Source organism: Tachypleus tridentatus, chromosome 7 (assembly GCF_004210375.1).
Source record: "Tachypleus tridentatus isolate NWPU-2018 chromosome 7, ASM421037v1, whole genome shotgun sequence".
Classification (NCBI taxonomy): Eukaryota; Metazoa; Arthropoda; class Merostomata; order Xiphosura; family Limulidae; genus Tachypleus; species Tachypleus tridentatus.
In genome coordinates, this window is record NC_134831.1 from 194,374,474 (window position 1) to 194,397,158 (window position 22,685).

Below are 22,685 nucleotides of genomic sequence, written 5' to 3' on the forward strand. Positions count from 1 at the left end.
CAATGGGGAACTATGCAATTCATGTGTTAAAAATGAAAATTTTTCTTTTGTTTACAACTGCAAAACTTGTGTGTGAGTAGTGGAGTAGATAAATCAGTTGGGCAGTTCTTTTCTGTGATTTGATAAGTGAATTATAGTAATTTATGTTTACACATACCGATCCAAGAAGTGTACAAATGATACTGTTAACTAACAATATAAAAAAAAACATTTACATGCTAGTTTTATTAATTTCCAAATTTTTATTTATAAAAATAAACACCTGTAATTTTACCCATAAAAAGTAATTTATTTTATAGATATGCTTAGTAAAGATTTTGTTAGAACAATAATATAGTACAAACTTCTTGAAAACCAACTGATATATATGTTAGTTTAAAAATTTGCAATACAAAATCCTCGTTATGAATAAATGTGGCAGTCACTGTCATTTATTTAAAGATTGGGAAGAAACAAAACATATACAAGACAACTCATAAGAGACAGATATGAAATAAGTTTCTCTAATGTTATGAAGAAGACATGGACCAAGTCGTAGAGAACTTTTCTGGGTTTTTTATATGTATTCATAGACTATTTTCACAAATTCATTACCTGAATTATCCCAAAACTGATTTTATTTTTTTGTTAATGTAGTAAATGAACAACATAAGATTTTGAATGTATATTATTTCTTTCTTAAATTGTGCATAAAATCCTGTTAAACCTGAAATCCATTAATCATTGCAAAAGTAATTTCAAAATTTAAACTTAATTTCAGATAATTACAGTATCAGCTTGTGAAAATATCTAAACAGACATATTAATATTGGTAACTAACTCATTGATATTTACTTTTTACCTGAAATGCCAGCTTAAAGGATTGTTTTTTTTACCACCACCTACTGTTACATTATTACTTTATCAGTGATGACGAGAAAACCCACTTATAGAGAAAAATATATATTATGACTTTATGTTAATAAAGTGCAAACTTGTTACATAATGCAAGTAATCAGTTAACATGTTAGTTATATTTATCAGGCAAATTGCTCCTAAAACCGTTATTTACGGTTGCAAAGTTTCACAAAAGCTTGGTGATTTTATGTCTTTGAAATGTACAACAGTGTCTGTGAACATTTAAATTTGTTTATTTTGAACAAAGCTATGGTTAACTTAGCAGAAAAAATTTCTGCAAGTTATTCAGAAATCTTTTACCTCCATGATCCACAGCTTCATGATTATATAAGTCTTGTATAATTACTGAATTCTGTGTATATATATATAACAAAACAGTAAAACATCTGACTTTTTCCTCATCTGGTTTTTCATGACTTCATGATATGTGATCTTGGAAGTCACAAAAACTGGTAGAAGAAATTAACTAAAGTGTGTATTCACAGTACATGTAGCCCTATGGTTGGTTTTACAAAGTCACAGTATGGCAAAAAGTGGCCCCTTTGACTAATAGATCACTAGTTATGGAGTCAGATTGGAAAGTCCTATCCATTTGGCAATACAGATATTTTATTCTAAATCAGTGGTTCTCAACTTTGTTGCATCAGGACCATAACTGTAAATACTGGCTACCAACTGCAAACTAGCACATATTTCTCATGTAAGGAAGATCTGCCTTACTAAACAAAAACATTGAAAAAAGTGTAAACTATTATCTATTTTAAAGTTTTGTTCATGACTGTTTCGTACATTCTGATGCCCCAGTTTTGGGTCACAACCCATTGATTGAGAAACTGTTCCACAGCAAATAACTTTGCTTGAAACAGGAGCAGTTTCACATTATCGGCCTTTCAAGTATCTATTATAATGCTAAGATCTTGTAAAATAATAAAACTATTCCACGTTTTACACTCAGCTTGCAGTGCAAAACTGGCTCATAGAATAAAATTAGTACCACAAACCAATTTTTTTTCCTCTGCTAAAAAAAATCTTAGGCCTCTTTCAATAAATAATTAAAATGGGTTAATATAATAGAAACCAATCTTTTTAGTATTAAGTTCCACAAAACCTCTAAACAGTTACATGTACTTTTATTAAGCCTTAATCATTTTGATTTAAAAAATTTGTTCAATTAAACTTTGTGATTAGTAAGTTAAAAAACTTTAGTTAATTGTGTCCCAGTGAAATAATTTCTCATTCAGGAGTAAATATTCTAGAAGGAACATGTCATGTTCTTTACTAATTTTTACTGTTTGAGCAGTTTACAACAGTTCCAGGGTGATGCAGCATCAGCAATAAAACAGACTACATGGTTTCTCTTTCCTCGATTTTCCTTTTCTTTCTAAATTTATTACCTTCTCCACAATTTCAAATTCTTTCCAAGTTTTGGAGATCTCAAAACTATTCCAGTACCTGTATTCCAGACACTGTTTGGAAAAATGGTTTTGGCCTCTAAAGTAGCCCTGACAGCAAACATGTAGTTAGTAACAAGTGAAATTAAAATATACCACACTTCTCATTATGTACATATTACAAGGTTAAAAACAATCCATAATCTTCTTTGTTAACAAACAATGACTTAAAAATATATTATCCCAGATTTCTTTAATTTGATAAATTACATCAAAGAAAGTGTTAAAAAATACCTCCAGAAATGTAAACTGGCATCTATTATATAGAGTAATATTCTCATTCAGTAAGAACATTTACACAAAAAAATGAACTACCAAACACCAGATAACCTACGACAGTCTGTAGAGATACGGACTGGAAAGGTTTTACTGTAAGGTCAAGTCTGTAAACAATATACTGTATCTAGGACTTCAACTCAATGGACCACTGTAATATCCAACAAAAGTTACAAGGTAAAAATATTTCATGTTAACAGAATTGCACACTGATTTTTTAAAATACTTATTACATAATTTAGTACTGTCCAGACACCTACTATACCCACCTAATGAATGTATTAACCACCAAAACTTTAGCTGCATTACATAACGCCAGAGATACAAAACAAGTTACATGTAAGCAAACAGTCACTGTTCTTCGAGAGCATGAACAATCTTCAGTAATGCCAATGTAGCATCTGAACTTCCGAACTCAGCCAGGATGACTTGGGCTCGTTGAGTGTAGGTACTCAGAAGTTTCTTAGATTTTTCTACAGCTCCACTCTCGATAACAGCAGTATGGAGCTAAAGAAAACCAAAGTTGTATGAAAACTTTATTTACTAGTATTATACATACAGATGTACAAGAAAATGTAATTCCTTTCCTTACTATATATAAATAAGTATATCACACTTGTAGCTGGTAATGATAAACTAAAAACTACAGATTATGATGACTCCCAGTTGTATTACATATGAAAATAAAAACAAGAAAACTATGTTAAAGAACTTGAAATGGTGGAACTTTCATTATTAAATTTGTGTTTTAAAGTAAAGAGGTTTATTAAAAGCTGATGTAAACTATTCACTGCATCTTAGAAGCCCACATGGTATGATTAGCCTTATTTTTCTTGTTAGAAATTACATGTTAGAAAGACCTCGATTTTTATATTCATGATCCTGATATGTGTACATACAAAATACTTAGTGTCAGTAACATGTAAGAGTAGCAAGTTTTTTCAGTACCATCTTGAAGTCTAAGGAAGTTATGGAGGCCCCACAACTGCAGATATAGTTGAGAAGATTTGGTTCGTTCTCCAAACACAGTAACACGGGGATAGAAGTTAAGTCAAATATAGTACCTGGAGGGTGTCGGTAAGTGTCCGTAAAAGGCTGAAGATCCGCATGTGTCTGAAATAAAATAATAAATCAGTGTTAAAGTTTATTTGAATTTGTAAAATATGCCCCCTTTCAATGTCAAATCTCAGCACAATTGTTAAGATGTTTAAAAACACGTACTGCAAGCATCACATTGTTTTAGTGACACAAATTGAAAAACATATTTACAAATATATTTTGTTCATGATATACCAATTTATATTGCTTCTGACCAATATTTAAAAACTATCAACCAGTACTCAGTCAATAACTCTTCATCACAAGAAGCACGACAGCCTAAATCAATGGTTTCCAACCTTTTTCTGATCAAAAACCAGATAGTGACGATCACAAGACTTCATGGAGTTCCTCATACAGTAATAACTTTTAAAGCTCGTAAACTAAGCTGTAATTCAAATGCTCCAAGTGCAATATTTTAAATAGATTTTTGTTTCAATCATCTTGTAGAACCTCTCCCTGTAGACCAATGGTTAGGAATCACCAGGTTTAATTGACTGTTACCACTATACTATTACAGACACTAGCTAGATTGACTATTATTGGCACACTGCTGGAAGACTAATGGTCTACTGCCATTATCTGTATGATAGACATACCTTGGAAACACAGAAAATTCTACTGGTATACAGTGCATCAAATACTTTTAGATATTTCCACATACTGCAATGTCTAAAACTGTTTTTCTCTAAATACTTTATTGTGTTTAAAAACTTCTGGAACATCCCATGTAAGTCAAGAATTATCTTCAAGCAAGGATGAAAAATTTGTCTCTGGATTATTCCATGTAATTCTACAATTAAAGTGGCATGCAATTTCCACAAATATTGTAAACACCATACACAAATAACAAATATGTGAAACCACATCAATACACAATCTTTTAAACCATAAGACAAGTTTTACCTAAGACCTAGTGTCCTGTATGATGTGATATATATGTAAAATTTCTGCCACTAAGCTTAAAATAATTTCAATAAAATAAGTTGCTATAAGCTGTGGATCTTACCTGATATCTTATTCAGAAGATAAAATGAGAATTTTGAGACTAAAATTATTCAACAGGCCTCCATATCTCACCTTAGGATATCAAGAGTTCCAAATTATTGTAATGCTAGAAGTATTCAAAATAAAATTGATAAGTTCAAAGCAGTTGTGGAAACTGAGGATTTGGATAGGGTGTGGGGATCACAGAGACTTGCTTTGATATTAACAACTTTGATGATAGAAATTTTTAAAATAACAGGCTCCAGATTATTTACTAAAGATACAGTATAAAAAAAGGGGTAGAGCAGTAGCTTTGCATGCGAGTTAATTGCATCCTATTGAGGTAGAACATATTAAAGAAAATAATCAGTTTTAGTCAGCTTGGGTTAACATTAGTAGATATAAAAGGAAAAGTCTTATAACTGAGATTTGTTATCAACCATCAGGTCAGAATGTAGAAATTACTGAGAAACTGTAGAATAAAATCAGAATGATAGCCAAAAAATGTATTATTAGGAGAAATTTTAATTTCAGGGGTACTTACTGTGAAAACTGAGCTTGATATTGAGGTTATAGGTTTTTAGAAATTATTTGGGATACTTTTATATGCCAACTGGTGATGGAACCTACAAGTGAGGAAGCTATGATAGATTTAATATTAGTATCAGATGTGAACAGTTGTGTGGTTGGTAAGCATTTACATACAAGTGACCATTGCATTATAAGGTTTGGGATTTTACTACATATAGAATTGAAGAAATGTACTCTGATTTCAAATTCACAGAATGAAACATGATCTGGCTTCTGTAGATTCAACTAAACAGTTGGAAGGAGATCTTGAACATGTGGGAATCATTTTGGAGAAAATTGATATGCATACATATTCCCTAAAGAAAAAAAAAGGGGGAATGGTGTGGAATAAGTCAGTATAGTTTAGTAAGGAATAACATATTGAGGATAAACATAATATTTTAAAGAAGTTTAAACTTACTGTAAATAATAAGGATCTGGGAAACTATAGGAAATCAAGAGAGCAAAACTTTGCATGAAAGAGGGTTGACTGAGAGGGTTAAATCAAACAATAAAGAATTCTTTAGGTATAGAATTGATAAGCAGAATGTCAGGATTGGGACTGAGCTTCTTAAAAATGACAGTGTGGAGCTGATGTCCAAATATTATGAGATGGTAAACTTATTGAATTAAAGTAATCCCTCTATAACTTAGAACATATTGAGCTAAAGTCATGCCATGGTATAAAAAATTCTAAAGTTACTCCCACCCCAAATCAACTGCTATGCACTATTGTTGTTTGAAATTAAATGAAATAACATTATAACTGAACACTTAAAAATACTGCAGGCCAAGAAAGATGATGATTCAAGCTTATGTTGCCATAGGTGATTGCAGAAGGACTAAATGTATGTTGGTAAATATACTTTGGATAGTCATTTAAACAGTAAATAAATGCTTATTTTATTCACTTAAAAATTAAAGATTATCTGAGTACATTAAATTATAAATTTAGAAATTAAAGGTTAATTTATTTACATTATTCATTGTCTGAAAATATTAACTGTCATGGTGATCCTGAGGTAACAAAAAGGAAACTAGCACTACTGGTATTGGTGTCTGAAAAAAAAAGTATCCAGATGCTACAGGCAGACCAATGGAGCCTTCAATACTGGTGGAAGGAAGATTTCATCTGTGTTCTTTTAACAGAGGTTTAAAAAGATATTTTCCCCTTTGTAATTGCTGTACTGGTGCTTGATAACATCTGCCCTAATATTTCTCAAAAAACACACAGTGCTCTTCCAAATCAGGTAATTTCTCAAATGCCTCCAAGACCTTGTTGAAGTATAACCAAAAATCTGATAACTTGAGATTTGGAGTAGAATCTTCATCTTCATTATCATCACTTGACTTTTCCGAGAGACACTACCAGCACTCTCTTCCTCTGTATAGTAATGAAAATCCTGCTCTTCACCATCTTTCTTAAACTACTACACAATGTCATCAGCTGACACCTCTGTCTCGCAATCTCAGTGTAGCAAGTTCACCAAGTCCTTGATTGCAAACCCAACAAAGTGTACCTCAACCTCAGTGTCTTTGAAGTTTGTTTCATGCATTACTCTACTAAGTTCAATAATCATTGTTATTGTTATATTTATTAAAGTTTTGTAAACTACAATGACTTACTTGTCCATGGGTTGAATTATGGCACTGGTGTTATCAGGCATAAGCATGGTCCTCAAGCTCTTCCCAAGGAAGATGAACAGGGGCAATGTTAAGTAGAAGGACAGTCTTCACACTGTCTCTCGCAACGTGCAAGAAATCTGCCTGGTATTTTATCACAGTAAGTACAAAATGGCTGTAGAACCAATGGTGACACAGCTCTTGATTAAACCAGGCAGTTTTATTCTTCCAGTATATCACTGGTAAGCTGTTCATAATCTTCTTGAGTGTCCTTGATTTCCCTTCTTGCCCACAACCATTGGTTCCATTCAATGGGTATCACCTGCATTCACACAGCAGAGAATGGAGATTCGATCTTCCTACTAGATATGCAAGACTCGTGTCTAGCAGTCTTGTATGTTGGTAAGCACACCCTTCCAGAAGAGGTCTGTTTCATCTCCATTATATATCTGAGCCATGAGGAGTTGAGAATCTTCCATAACTTTCTTTAGCTGCTTTCTGAAGGGCTTAACACTGTCATGATAGGTGTATGCTGACTATGCTGCAATTTTTCAATTCACTAAGCAGTTACAAGTTGAAATAGCCAGCCAGTACTTGCTGTAAAGCCTTCAATATTCAGGTGCTATGCATGGCATGCTGTAGTTTTTTGAATGTCCACACCTCATATGTTAACACCATAGGCAAGCTTCTATTTGTAAGTGCTTGATCGAAGTTGGGATATTTATCATACTTTATTCTGTTTTGGGTCTTATATGAACTTTAAATTTAAAGCATGTGCCTTAATCTTGTTCCTGCTCTTCTTAATACCATAAAATGTGCTTGCTTTGATAACAAGCTCCTCATGCATATTACATACAAATGCACCTGCATACACCCACTACAAAACTCTCCTTTTCATTAAGACCAAGGAATTTTAAACTGAAATCCTTTTCTGTAACTCCCAGATGCCATGTTTGTAAAGTTTGAATAACACTTGGAACATAATAAATAATGCAAAACATATAGCAGTCAGTAACAAACAATGCACAGTACACTGAACGAAGCTCAACTGAAAGACTACTTGAGTACTGCATAATATTCTCTCACCACTCAGTAACCTGGAATATAGAGAGTTTTGTCCCAGATATCCTTTACTACACAACACAAGAGTTTAGTGACACACATTCAAAATGTTATTAAACTACTTATGGTTTATGTTATACCAGTTAGTATTGCATAAAATCTAATAATCCATATCTTCATACTATACAAGTTCTACGTTCTTAATATTACAAGGCAATATTTAAAAAAAATCTTGAAATTCCCAAATTCAACATAAATCATGCAATTTCTATGCATAAACACTTCTTACCTGCCAAGCCAAGCCAATAGTTTTCCCAAATTCAAATCCTCTTTCCTGGACTTCCTGGTTATGACCAGCCAGTTCAAGGGTAGCCTTACAACTGTTGGCCATGAGGCTGCCAGCCCACAAGAAGCTTCTCTGTTCCCATTCAGCAATTCCCATGCCTGCTGTAGGAAGAGCATTCCCTTCAGAGTCATGTTCCCCGACAAATTCTGCTTGCATGAAATCACCAATTGCTGTTGATATCAAGTCCACTGCCTAGAGAAGAGATGTTATTGTAGAGCACAATTATACATAGATAATGGCCTTCCAACTTTTAACATTTTTTTTTTAAAATCCACAAACATCATGATATGCAGTTTTGTATGAGGCAAACTGTGTGCTATCTACATGTTATGTATTAAAGTCATTTCTATAAAAGAAACAGATAAACTGTTGATAAAGATGTATACCTACTGCTACCTTTCAAGATCTATGCTTTAAAAGAATAAATATCTTGAAATAGAGGTTTTTAATGATTAGGATTCTATTAAAATGTTTTAAAGAGAACTCCTGAAACATTGAACTCGTTTAATTAGTTTCTCCTTACGGTTGAAGCAAAAAATACAAATATTCAAGATACATTTTCTAGACCTTACCATGCAATTTCTTAGATCAGCTAAGCCTTTACAGGCATTGGCAAGAAGATAGTCTCCACTGAGGACGGAGATTTTGTTTCCAAACTGCAGATCTTTCAAAGTGTTGGAATCGGGAACTGCACTCTCCGATAAGTTCAACATTCCTCGATGAATCAGGTGAGCTGTGTGTATCATTTCTGTGATCTCTGCAAGAGAACGCTGTCGTTGAGAGATGCCAGCTGACCTACTGGCTTCCAGATAATCCCTTGAAGATGTATGATGTCCCACAGCTTTAGAAACTAGCAAAACAATCAGCCCTCTTGTCTGCATGTTGTTTCTTCCATTGTATATAAGTCGCCTAAAGAACAAGCAATTCATTTTAGTTGAATATATGCCATTTTAAATTAGAACATGTGAAGCAACTAGGTGGTGGGCAAAAAAGTATGTAAATCAAAATATGCTTAAAACTGGACTCATACAAGAACTTGTATAAATATCTTTTTTTCTAAAGATGATTTTCTAACTAATGTATTATTTAAAAATTATGAGAAATTAAGTAGAACCATTTCTGGCAATTGTCAAATATTTTCAAAAAAGTGCCCTTTTCATGAGCACTTTCTCAGAAAAGTATTTATTGTTTGCAAAATTATGTCTAGCCCCAAATTTTTATGATATAAAATTCATAAATGTTTCTACATTAATTCTGAATACAGTTAGCAATGCACAGCGTTTACAAACATTATGGGTGATATATCTCAAAACTTTAAGCTGCTGATGGATACCGTCCCACAACGGTTCACTTGAAGAAAAAAAGTTTCGAAGTAAAACATGATTACTGAATTTTTTGTTGCTCCAATTTTTACTGGTAAAGTGCAAGTCAACTAAATATGACTATAAAATTTAAGTACTTTCTGACTAATTATTAAGTTAATAATAATATTAAAAAAACCAAAAAAAGATACGTACTTTGCAGTCTTCAATATTGGATGATTGGTACCAATAAGTTTTCGAAGATGGAGTGCTATGTTAGAAATTTCATCACTGAGAAGACAACGAAGACTGAAGTAAGATGTCGGATAGCCAACTATCTTTTCAGCATCTGACACTGCTCTGTTCCAGTCTGAGGTTTTAGTTGTGTATGAACCAAGAGTTCCAAAGAATCTACGATGAAACTGGTGCATGTGTTTTGTATGTTCAATTTTACTATTATTAATAAGGTTACTCTTCATATCAATGGACATACAAGGTCCTGCTGTACACGTCATCAGTCTTGGGCAGTTGAGAAATGGTATTACCTTACTACACATTTTTCTTTCTTTCAACAACAAATTATACAATTCACGAATTTCTTTTACAATGAATTTCATTATTCCATTAATAACGATAATGACCTGCTTTAATTCACCAACTTTAACCAAATCGATTGTGTGTATAAACATATATTTGTTTGTATTTAAACTACAAGTTTCGAAATCATTCTTAAACTCAAAAAGAAATTAAAGTTCAACGTACATAACGTTAGTATCTACGTCTACTCATATACTGTGTATTTCCGCGTCTTCATACACTTTTGAGTAACAAAGTTAAGCCTAAAATAGAAACAGGATCTGAAGTTGAAATAAACCTGAAGGATTACAGTAACAGAAGTAAAAATATTATATCACGAAGTTTTATATCCTAAAATCGAATGATACTCAACAGTTCTTTCAAAAACTTACTTTAACGCTAAAAATTAATAGTCTATTGAGATGCAGACTTCAATACACAAACCTCATCACATACAGTCAGCCACGTTTCAAGAGAAGGTTAACGTACTCGTCACACGAATTGTATATTTTAATATTATACTTGACCTTAACCTGCCAGATTACACTGTACATACGTGAATATTCACATTTTAAGTTTCAACCCCCAAAGTTAACGACTGATTGTTGATTGTTTATTTTTCTTGCTTTAACAGTAATAATAATTTAACAAGTCACATATAGCTTAAATTCACTAAATGAACAGTATTCCTGGATTTAAGGGTTGCCTAGCTAATTTAAGTGACTGGTAAAGTAAAATTAAAAACTGAGACCACTATTTCAGCATGCTTATGACATGAAATACTACTGAACCCTTTTCGACACATTTCAAATCGAGAATTAACTAATTAATATAATTATCAAATATAAATAAAACAAAAGTAACATGCTGTAAAACAGTTCTCGCTTTTGGGAAGTGTAATGTTTTCTGATGGCTACACTTTGTCTTACTCCATACTATTTGGAATGGCATGGCTAGGTAGTTAAAGCACTAGACTTGTAATGTGAGGGTTGCGGGTTCAAATCCCCGTCGCACCAAATATTCTCGTCCTTTTAGCGGTGGGGGCGTTATAATGTAACGGTCAATCCCACTATTCGTTGGTAAAAGAGTAGCCCAAGAGTTGGCGGCGGGTGGTGATGACTAGCTGCATTCCCTCTAGTCTTACACTGCTAAATCAGGGACGGCTAGTACAGACAGCCCTTGTGTAGCTTTGCACTAAATTCAAAAATAAACAAACCATACTATTTTTTATAATCCTAACTTTGTTTTCGGTAAAATTAAATATTTATTAAGCCGTAATACATAAGTAAATAAATAACTGTTTGCACAATTATAAAGTACGATATTTAGACATATCATATGTTTATTATTTCCTTACTTTAGTATGCAATTTTAAAAAAACAAAAAATTCGTTTATTATAAGTATTTATAATTTCTAAATAACATGTTGATTCAAAAATAGCTAACTATTCCAGTTAATTTTACTCGAATCATGCATAAATAGATATCCCTGGTGGATTAAAGTAGACAGCAGTTTTTCTAACAGTAGTTCAGGGTGATATCTCGAGGTTGTAGTTTCTTTTATTTTTCAATGTGAGTGACCAATTATATGGTGGCGTTAGGCAACTACTCTGAGAAAGGATGGTGTTATGGTGTTAAATGTATTACGTGGTGCTTTCTCAGACTAAAAGATTCAGGAAAACCTACAAATTTTTCAACAACTTTAGAAACATGCATAAAACTTACAATATGTTTCCAGCAACGAACGTTGTCTTCTAGTTTGTGCTAAGTTAATACGTACTCAGTTGTTTTGTGTCAGTTTGTTTGTTTGTTTGTTTTGGAATTTCGCACAAAGCTACACGAAAGCTATCTGTGCTAGCCGTCCCTAATTTAGCAGTGCAAGACTAGAGGGAAGGCAGCTAGTCATCACCACCCATCGCCACTTCTTGGGCTACTCTTTTACCAACGAATAGTGGGATTGACCGTCACGTTATAACGCCCCCACGGCTGGGAGGGCGAGCATGTTTAGCGCGACGCAGGCGCGAACCCGCGACCCTCGGATTACGAGTCGCACGCCTTACGCGCTTGGCCATGCCAGGCCTTTTGTGTCAGAAATAAAGACAATTTTCACTGAATGTTTACATGTATGTCCCGTCTATTTCTTTAGATAAATTCCGCTTCAGTAAAATTCAGAATTATATTTGTTTGAATTTCGCACAAAGCTACTCGAGGGCTACCTGTGCTAGCCGTCCCTAATTTAGTAGTGTAAGTCATCACCACCCACCGCCAACTCTTGGGCTACTATTTTACCAACGAATAGTAGGATTGACCGTCACATTATAACGCTTCCACGGTTGAAAGGACGAGCATGTTTGGCGCGACGGGGATGCGAACCCCCAACCCTCAGATTACGAGTCGCACGCCTTAACACGCTTTGCCATGCTGGGCCATTCAGAATTAGGTCAAAATATATCTTGATAAAATCTCTTTTTAATTAACGAAAGCATATTACCAGAGCTTTTCCTAAGGATTTTTTCAACTGCACAAATATTTTTACAGGCACAATTTGTGATCAGTTACACACTAGGAAAACCCCGGTATCTTACTCACTTTTGGGTGAAATCGAACGTACAAACTGAGTCATTCTGAATTTTATAAAAAGTATTTAATTAATCTTTAATGTTTTAAACATTTTCAAAGCAATGAAGGCCAATACATAACATCATTCTTGTTTATTTATTGAATGCACTAAGTTGTAACTGAAGAAATATATTTACTATTTAAAAAAGCATACCTAGCTCATTTATTTTTGAACCTATAAGTCGTATACAGTTTCTTAAATATTCGATAAAATATCGTCTTATTTTAAGTATATAAGCATAAATCGCCCCTCTAAGAAAATAATGTTAATTTTGTTATGTCTTTCATTAGACAACAGAAAAATCCGTAAAACTATATGTTTTTAGAATGCATACGACGAGACCTGTTCAGTTATGATCTCAAATTATAATTTTAACACTGGCTTTCGTAAATACTTCAACTTTTTATGCTTTTAGTTACATTTTCTTATAAAAAGTGTTGTGCACCTGCTGTATTTTTCAGATCTTCGAAGTACAGTTAGCCTACAAATTGAACAAACAAGTTTCTCTGCAATTGTGGAGTCGTTAGAAGGTATCTTAGAAATAAGAATATTGATGGTATGGAATGGCCAGTTCAATTACCTCATATCAGTCCGATTGAAAATTTATTGTCTGAGTTAAATCGATTAAAGAAAGATGGCAAGCTAAACAGAAAGATGAACTTTTTGAAGTACTCAAAGAAGGATGGCAGTCAATCATCAAGAATATTTGCATAAATCCATTAAAAGTATGTCGATGTGAAACAGTACTGAAATTTAAGGTAACGCTGACTAAATATTAACTTGTGAAACTGTTTTATATTATTTTGAACCTCATTTTTCGTTACATTATTGGAGAGAATATTGTTTGGTCAATTTGTAGGCTAACTGGAACAAGAAGATCTAAGATACTACAAATGAACAATACCTTTTATGAGTAAATGTAACTAAAATCATGAAAAGTTCAGGTATTTATGAAATACAGTGTTAAAATTAGGATTTAAGATCATATTTGAATAGATCTTGTCGAATGCGTCCTAAAAACAGGTAGTTTTACATATTTTCTCTGTTATCTAATAAACGATATAACAAATTAACACCTTCGAGGCCTCGGTGGACTCAACAGATAGCCCGATGTAGCTTTGCTATAAGAAAACACACATACACATCTTCAAGAGGGACACTTGTTTCGTTCGGTCCCTGTACAGCTTAATGTCAATTTCATTATGATATGTTCTAGAACAGTACTGTCAAACTTCTTTATGGTGGGAAAATACATTAGGTGTTTTGATTATTGACTGCATGATCTATTTACGACAAGTCTCGAAATCTAAGTTTCTTGTACTGATCTTCGAAATAGTTTTTGAAGATTAAAATTATCACTGATAATAAAGTATATTAAATCTGGGATATGATAATTTTATTCTATAAACACTAGTTTGGAGAAATACAATAATATTAATAGCATAAAACTAGTAATAAACAAGATAGGATATAATTCAACTACTCCTTCATTCTTCTTGCAAGTTGAATAATTTCATTACTAAGGAAATTTGAAAATTTGCCTTTGCACTTGTTTCCACAAGAACACAGTCTACATAAAAGGGGAGTAAAATGACACACTCCACTTTAAAACTTAGTAGCAAATCATAGTGAATGCAACTCGTAATCTGAGGGTCGTGAGTTCGAATCCCCGTCGCACCAAACATGCTTGCCCTTTCAGCCGTGGGGGCGTTATAATGTTACGATCAATCCCACTATTCGTTGGTAAAAGAGTAGCCCAAGAGTTGGCGGGGGGCGGTGATGATTAGCTGCTTTCCCTCTAGTCGTACACTGCTAAATTAGGGACGGCTAGCGCAGACAGCCCTCGTGTAGCTTTGCGCGAAATTCAAAACCAAAAAATCAAAAATAACATCTGTTGAAAGAATGGCCTGCAGACGCTTTTAAACCTGGTAAAATCAAAATTCACCTTTCAGGTAGTAAGCCGCAGCCTGAATCCATAATCGTATGAGGGGTGCGTCAATCTGTAAACCCTGACACCATTACACAGGCACTGAATGAACAAAATACACCACACACAAATATACAACGAATAATTAAAAAAAACAACACCTACACCTACAAATTTAATACGAATTGACATAGATGACAGCTACAACACACAAAACCTCATTAATAATGGAATGATGCTTTGGTATCAAAGATAGCAACACCCAGGTGCTACGGCTGTGGCGGGGAACACCATATTTCTCAATGCAAAAAGGAACAAGAAACACCTAAATGCTGTAACTGTGAGGAAACCCACACAGCAAATTACAAAGGATGTGACAAACACAAACAAATAAAACAACGTACATATATCAGATTAGAACAACAACGACAGAACAGAAACAACCTAACACAAGTACGCAACAAACAACAAACATAACAACAGAAGTTAGCAAAACATCTAAAACAACGTATGCACAAATGTTAAAAGAAGACAAAACACAAAAACAGCAAGAACAAAGTAATATTACATAAGAAAATAACACCTCAATACAAACACAAAAATCACATGAAAACAATACCACACTCCCAGAAACAAATTAATAAGACAATTCATGATAACAAGAGATAGAGAAACAAAAACACAAATATACAATATAAGGAATTACATTAGAGCACAAATAAAACTACAAAAACAAGATAAACGGGATAATTTCTGCTTAAAATTAAACGATAAAAATGACACGTAAAAATTCTGGGCACACATTAGACGACTCACCAACGAAAACAGCCGCAAAGAAATATCCTACATTTGAACAAAATAATACGATAGCATACACAAATAAAGAAAAAGCCAAAGCTTTCAAAGACAAAGTACAGAATACATTTAATACACACCCTGATTCAGATATGGATGCTCATTTTTGCAATAAAGTCACAAATTATATACTGAACAACAAAGAACAATTTGAACCAATTTTCCCCACAAGTATATCTGAGACAAATATAAGACACATAACAGTCTATGAAAACACGATCCTAACGAAAGAAATATCCATACATGAACTTCATGAAGCAATAAAAAACACAAAAAATAAATATCTGGGTGAAGATGAGATACAAGCCACCCTCCTAAAAAAGGGCACTCCGAAATTGTTTGACCACCTAAAAGCACTTTTTAACTTATCACTATCCTCAGGATACATACCAATTTCTAGGAAGCTTGTTAATATATTAATATTCCATAAGGAAGGAAAGTCAGCAAATAAACCTAATAGCTACCGACCAATCGGCCTGACCAGCTGCGTAGGCAAAATTCTTGAGAGAATAATCAGTAACAGACTCTCCACATTCTTGGAGATAACATCAAAATTACCAGAAGAACAAAATGAATTCAGAAAATTTAGACAAACTACTGAACACTTAGTCAGACTAACTGAAGAGATAATAGATAGCTTTAATAAAAAACAATGCATTCTCACCTGCTTTCTTGACGTTATGCATATGACACAATGGTCTACGATTCCATATGAATGAAATGGGACTACCGCGTGGAGTTATTCGCTGGTTATCTAATTTTTTGAAAAAAAAAAAATGTAGAGGGAATCTTTTCTGAGTACTTTACTCCAGAAGCTGGCGTTCCTCTGGGAGGGGTGGTTAGCTCTATACTCTTCATCATGTATGTAAGCAATTTGCCATTGAAGGATCTTAATCACGGATTCTCCTCACAGTTCGCTAATGATGTGGCAGTCTGGAAAAGTGCCACAACACCAACAATAGCGGCCACAAACATACAACCTCAACTAAATACAATAAGCAAATACTGTCAAAAATATAGAATAAAAATGAATACAGCAAAAACACACAAAACCTCATTAATAATGGAATAATGCTTTGGTATTACAGAGCTGACAAAATAGAAAAAACTACAGCCTGAAATATATATGAATGGAAGACTACTTCAGATTGCCATATCGGCAAAATTTCTAGGTCTAACATATGACTCAAAATTAAAATGGATTAAACATGTAAATGAAATTAAAAGTAAGTCTGGCGAAGAACCAACTATGCTAGGAGTCTAACTGACAAGAATAGTGGAGCATCAACAGACAACATACTAAAAATTTACAAAACATACATTAGACCAGTAATCGACTATGCAGCTCCAGCATGGATAACTGTAAGTGACGAAACAATTAAAACCAAGCTACAAACAATACAAAACACATTCCTCACAACAGCATATAGAGTTCCTAAAACCACATCATCTAAATTCATACACAAATATTCAAACATACCAACCATACCAGATAGACTCCTACATAGTACAATAACGTATTTTGATAAAAACTGGATAAAAAATAAATTATTATGCGAGCTAGACAGGTACCTCATACATGATGAAGATAGTCCTAAATACCTCTCCCCGATCAGCATATATTTTAAACACAAAAATAAATAAATGAAAAATATAAAAATAAAATAATAAAAAATATATAGAGGGAGGGAAAAAAAAAAGAGGCCACAATCAAACTATACTTCCTACTAATAGGGCAAAATAATATCTATATATGTATACCAGTACATGGACATTGCCCTGAAAAGAGTCGAAGTAATTCAGCCCACTCTGATCTTAAAGCAGTAACTAACACCAACCAACACTGCATGACTATACAAATAAAACAAGGAGGAAGAGGTCAAAGAGCACCTGACACTCCAGGGTACATATGATACCCAATACCCAAATCCCAAAAAAGAAATAGAGAAAAATAATATATTATACTTATTTGTCAAATAAAACGCATTGTTTGTGTTGAAAATATCTTTGAAACGTTTGGAGTGCTTTATTAACTTTGCCATTAAGTATTAATAAACTTGAAAAACACTAATTATTGAATCTGTATTGAGTCGTAACAGTATATATGTTAAAACCGGGAGAACCTGTGAAGCGATTAAGTTACGTAGATATTAATCATCTTTCAAGAAGTGCTTACATTTGAAAAACAGTTTTAATATCTCCAGCTACTATTTTTACTGCTCCTTGTTTGTGTGATTATGCGTCATTGGAAGTTTTTACATAATTTACATATGGTCGAATAATCAGCGACTAACTATAATCAAATCGGAATTTTTGGAGCTAGTTAAATCACGTTTAGGTCAGTGTTACTTTCGATTTACTTTTGACTTTTCCTTGTTATTTAGTGAGTGGTATCTGTTGGCCAGACAGTCTGATTAATTGATAACCTTTCGATAGACTTGTAACGTGTTTGTTTGTTTGTTTTTGAGGAAATTGAAAACTGGATTTTAGCTTCGTAAGTCCAAAAATTTATTGCTGACCCACCAGAAGGATTTTTTCAACATACAAGTACCGCCCCAAATATGTTCCAGACTAAGTATTTATTTAGGAATAAAACTACTCATAACCTAAAAATATCATAAGTGTCTTAGTTGTTTTCATTTAGCCATCATAACTAATGTTAGCTAATTTTATACTAAAGTCTGGTATTATATTTTGAGGAAAATGAAATGTCACTGAATTAGTATGCTCTTAACTATTTAATGCAGCAGAGAGCTTAGAGTTTCGGCAAGCATTTATCTAACTAATACTAACGAATTAATTCACAGAAAAGAATGCTAACCTGTTAGTTATGATAACAAATGTTAGGGTACAAAAGTTTTGAATGAATCATTTCATTCGTTGGATGAGGTCGTAGCTTCCTTATTTTTTAACAAATCCTTATATTTCAACATACATTAAATTTCTTGAATTAATTTGGTAAAGACTTACAGTCGAAACATCTGTTCCATATCTATGCACATTAGCACTTGTGGAAGCTGTTAATAATATATTCTCACTTTCTTTCGTTCCGTTTGTGTGAAACTTAGCTTCAGATACGCTTTTTTAAAAGTATTAATAATCCCTGTCGAACCACCGCAAATCCTCACATTTTTAGTGACCAAAAAACATATTTATTAAAACATCAATTAAATAGTGAATGCCAAATTACTATGAAAGACAACTCATTAGCAGCAGTATATCTTGAAACTGTCACAGACTGTTAAAACTTGCATTAGAAATTAAGGATAACATATTTAGTTATAGACTTTAGGATAAATATAGTTATTATTTTTGAATTGGCAAAACAAAGTCGATACCAAATGACTTACTCAAATTAAAAGCAAAAACTGGTACGAAAGTATTTTCGAATACATAAAAGAAAATACTATTTTATTCTTATACCTTGTTTTGATTTTTTTAAAATGCTGTTTCTGGAATTTACATCACAGTGTCTATTTTAAAATGTGAATTAGTTTGTTCTGGAGGCATAATATTTTATATATTCATATTGACAAATTTTTCAGGTACTCATTTTGTTTAAAGAGATGTTACTAGAACAAAAAGTTTAATTTATTGGTAAAAATTAAATATTATTGCTTTGATAATCATAAAGCATTTGCTACTAGATAGCGCTAAAAAGATAAGAATTATTTTTTAGGCATTACGCAATACGTTTAGTTCGTTTTATAGCTACCATGAGGTGATTTATGACAACCTTTCAAATAAGGTACTTGTGGAATTTAGGCTCTTGTTTAAGCTAAGAATGTTAATTAATGATAAAAATCGTAAAACACAGAGAAGAAAGTTAAATACCATACATGATTTAATTAACCTTATGAAGATAGGAACTCCGAACGACTACTATTTTCCTTAATGATGTTTCTGTGTCATTTTTAATTTTCTAAAGTTGTCATATAAGATTAATGATTGTAACAAAATTAAAATTTATTGGTAATTTTAATTATTGAAAAATCCAATTATCTCAATTTTACACTTTATCGTGTTACTGCCATGCAAAAATTTGAAATATAAAAAAAACATAAATTTATATAAAAATGTCGAAAACTTTATTCACAATGAGCTAAGACGTATAACGATACACTTATTATAATGTTTGTTAATAATTTATTGCAATATCGTTAATTTTGTAAGATCATTTTTCTTATAATAATATGATCAAATTACGATTTTATAAATTATCTTTTGTTATATAGAGAGTTTCAGAGTAAACTATTGTAGGCAGGAATGATATACATATATATAATCTTTTAACAATACTCAAATTAGAATTATATTTAATTTAATTTATATCAAATCAGTGTTGAACTAAAATATACAGCCCTTTTGGCTAACTGCCTGGTGTATCGCTTTTCTAAACACTGCGGAGTAGATCGTAGCGTTGAACGTGACATTCTAAATAAGTGCACAACTCAACAACGTATACATAGAATACAGTTCGTTTGTTTCACGCATGCGTATTAGGTACATGTCTTTGTAGTTCGCAAGCTTGATAGTTATAACATCTAGTTAGTGCTGAGAAATAAGTGTTATGACGCGGTCGTTTCGGGGTGAGTAAATATAGTCACCATGCGGTTAACCTAAGGTTATTATGAGCTATTTAATTGTTCATATACAAGCAACAGGAAAATTCGGATTGCAGTGTTCAACATGGCTGAAGAGAACATTGTGGAAGAGTGGCTGCGTTCTTTTCATTTGAATCAATATGCAGAGAGCTTTCTGGATAACGGCTACGACGACCTAGAAATCTGTAAACAGATCGGCGAGGCTGACCTGGACGGTATAGGTGTGACAGATGGAACACACCGACAACAAATTCTTCGTGCTGTGAGAAAGCTTTTGGAGCAGGGAGGTGCAGCTGTTTATTTTACCCTAGAAGAACAAAGAAATTCTGTTTTTGGTCATCCTGTTGAGGCGGGTAGTTGCCCGGATGGGTCTTCCCCTTATTTGTCCACGACGTCTCCAAACACGATTGATAAAGCCAGAATAGCGGCCAGCAAGGGCACGACCGATGTGACTAAGCGCAACGGTAGCTACGGATACGGTTGCTGCGGCGGGATGGCGCTCATGTCGGCACAAGTTCCATCATGCAGCAGATTTGCCGATGAATATGAAGAAGGTAAAGCAGAATTTGTTAAACTTCCTAAAATGCAGTTGAAAATGATGATACGAGACAAGTTGATAAGAGACGGGATTCGGCTTAGTGCTCAACCGTACTCAAACATGGTAAGTTTACTTTTAATAAAATATATCTGTATGACAAGCCATAAACTCCAAAGTTCCAGTACCTAGTTCAAGATAGTTGTTTAGGTTCCCCCCCTCATCACCGTTAAACTTCAAGAGTAGAAAAAAAATTGTTATGCAAACTTGTTGAATTTATATTAAGACTACAAAATTACATATCATTGACACGTGTACGCTGTAAAATAGAGTAACAATTAAACTGAAAGACCACCTGCTAAAGGGGGGTGGACAGAAGTAAAAGAGGTAGTTTACGCTCCGGAGAACTTAGAACAAGAATATATCGATTAGAAATTAGAGTATTTCTATAGCAAAGCGAATTTTTAGCCAAATTTCAGAACTAGGTGTTTGTTTCCATTAATTTAAATAAGGGTAAACAATGTTAATTGTTCGGGAGTATAGAGTATGGTTTGCCTACTTAACATTCAAAGCTCAAAGTAAAGATTATTTCGTGTTATAAATGGTGTATGTATTCTGTGTTATTACTATTTTAAAATATACCAACTTAATTAAGTATTATTATGGATATATTTTAAAAAACGTTGTATTTTATTGTTCTTATAAATGTTAGCTAAACCTATACTGTAGATACGTAAAATTTTATTTGTAGTGATAGGATTTTAGTATTACTACCAGGAGTAGGATATGTAGTAACCTAACAGTAACACGAATACCTATTACGAGTCATATTTTAAGGCCTCGTTGATTTTTTTCTTCTCTTTCACTCAAATATTTGTTTAAATTAAAAACTGATATATTTATAAAGTCTTGGACTTTTAGTATAGAATAATCCAGTTTGTTATGTCCTGTGTTGGAAACACCGTTTCATTCTTAACCTTTGATTACTGACTTAACGTTCAGTAAGGCTGGAGTACACATATTGGATATTTTTGAAAAATCTTTGTGTGCTTTATAGCAGTAAGTGCAAAGTCTAAAGACCTGACTAAATAAGAGTGAACACATTAACTTGCATAAGCAAGTAAACTGAGGATATCGACAGTAATTAGTGGGATTAATTGTTAAAAATGTGTTCAACTTTGTTTGGGTTTGGTACCATTGATGATTCCAGGGTTCAGTAATTTTGAATTGTTGTTTTTAACAAACTTTAACTTTTTAAAAACTTGAACACTATACATGCATAATAATATAAATACCAGTAGATCAAGTTTAATTATTATTGCGAACAGTAGTACGTTTAAAAAGGTTTTTTTTTTAAATCCGGAAGTAGTCTTAATGTTGATACAAATTTTGTTAATCGTTTCAAGGAAGTTAATTTCATCATTACCCGCGGGGGTGCATTTAATTACTAGGCATTCAGTTGAGACATAACGTAATTACCAAAGGACCTCACGTGGCCTAATATGAATCGAGTGAATTCTTGACGCTGAAATTGTATTAACAGTGCAGAAAATGAATGGGCATACTCACACATAATTTCACAAATGTTGATTGATAAGGAAAATAAAACATACACACACGCAATTCTGAGTTTGAAAATGATTTGTGAATGTTTTAACAAAGTAGGTTGAAAGGATGACTGTAAATTTTCGTGACCAAATGTTATCAGAATTAGTTAATAATAACTCACTTAAATATGTATAAAATGTGATTTGTTTATAGAAATGTCAGGTTAATATAGTCATTATAAACAAATTGACGGATGTTTACATTTTGTTCCGAGAAGCACGTCGTGAACTTACATATAACAAAGTACGTTTTCTTATTTCGAAGATAAGAGTAATTTCAACGTTTTGATCACTCTAAGATGCTGTTTGTTTGTTTTTCGAATTTCGCGCGAAGCTACAACAGAGTTATC

The 22,685-nt window shown here is 33.0% G+C and overlaps 2 protein-coding genes across 9 annotated transcripts in view; one reads left to right on the forward strand and one right to left on the reverse strand.

The window, feature by feature from the left end:
- Positions 1-222: 222 nt before the first annotated feature.
- Positions 223-10,877, reverse strand: Pdss2 (Decaprenyl diphosphate synthase subunit 2). Its single transcript, XM_076516620.1, has 5 exons — positions 9,828-10,877; positions 8,883-9,219; positions 8,254-8,502; positions 3,573-3,737; positions 223-3,131 (listed from the first exon to the last, which is right to left on the reverse strand). Exons 1-5 carry the CDS (start codon positions 10,298-10,300, stop codon positions 2,976-2,978), a joined length of 1,380 nt encoding a protein of 459 aa, XP_076372735.1. The 5' UTR covers positions 10,301-10,877; the 3' UTR covers positions 223-2,975.
- A 9,214-nt stretch (positions 10,878-20,091) lies between these two features.
- The window catches only part of LOC143257621 (uncharacterized), an 89,317-nt gene continuing 86,723 nt past the window's right edge, over positions 20,092-22,685 (forward strand). For all 8 annotated transcript variants that reach the window (XR_013031966.1, XR_013031965.1, XM_076516624.1 and 5 more), the window contains exon 1: positions 20,092-20,854. Coding sequence is in view for 6 of the 8 variants with exons in the window: in XM_076516624.1 (XP_076372739.1) it covers positions 20,279-20,854 (576 nt within the window). In the remaining 2 variants the exon portion in view is untranslated. The remainder of the gene's footprint in view (positions 20,855-22,685) is intronic.

Bases quoted from the DNA above. Each gene is read 5' to 3' on its own strand.
- Pdss2 (XM_076516620.1), bottom strand. From the start codon at position 10,300: ATGTTTATACACACAATCGATTTGGTTAAAGTTGGTGAATTAAAGCAG. The intron at 9,220-9,827 runs GTACGTATCTTT...CTTGTTCTTTAG, and splicing joins CCAATATTGAAGACTGCAAA to GCGACTTATATACAATGGAA. The intron at 8,503-8,882 runs GTAAGGTCTAGA...TCTCTTCTCTAG, and splicing joins CTGATCTAAGAAATTGCATG to GCAGTGGACTTGATATCAAC.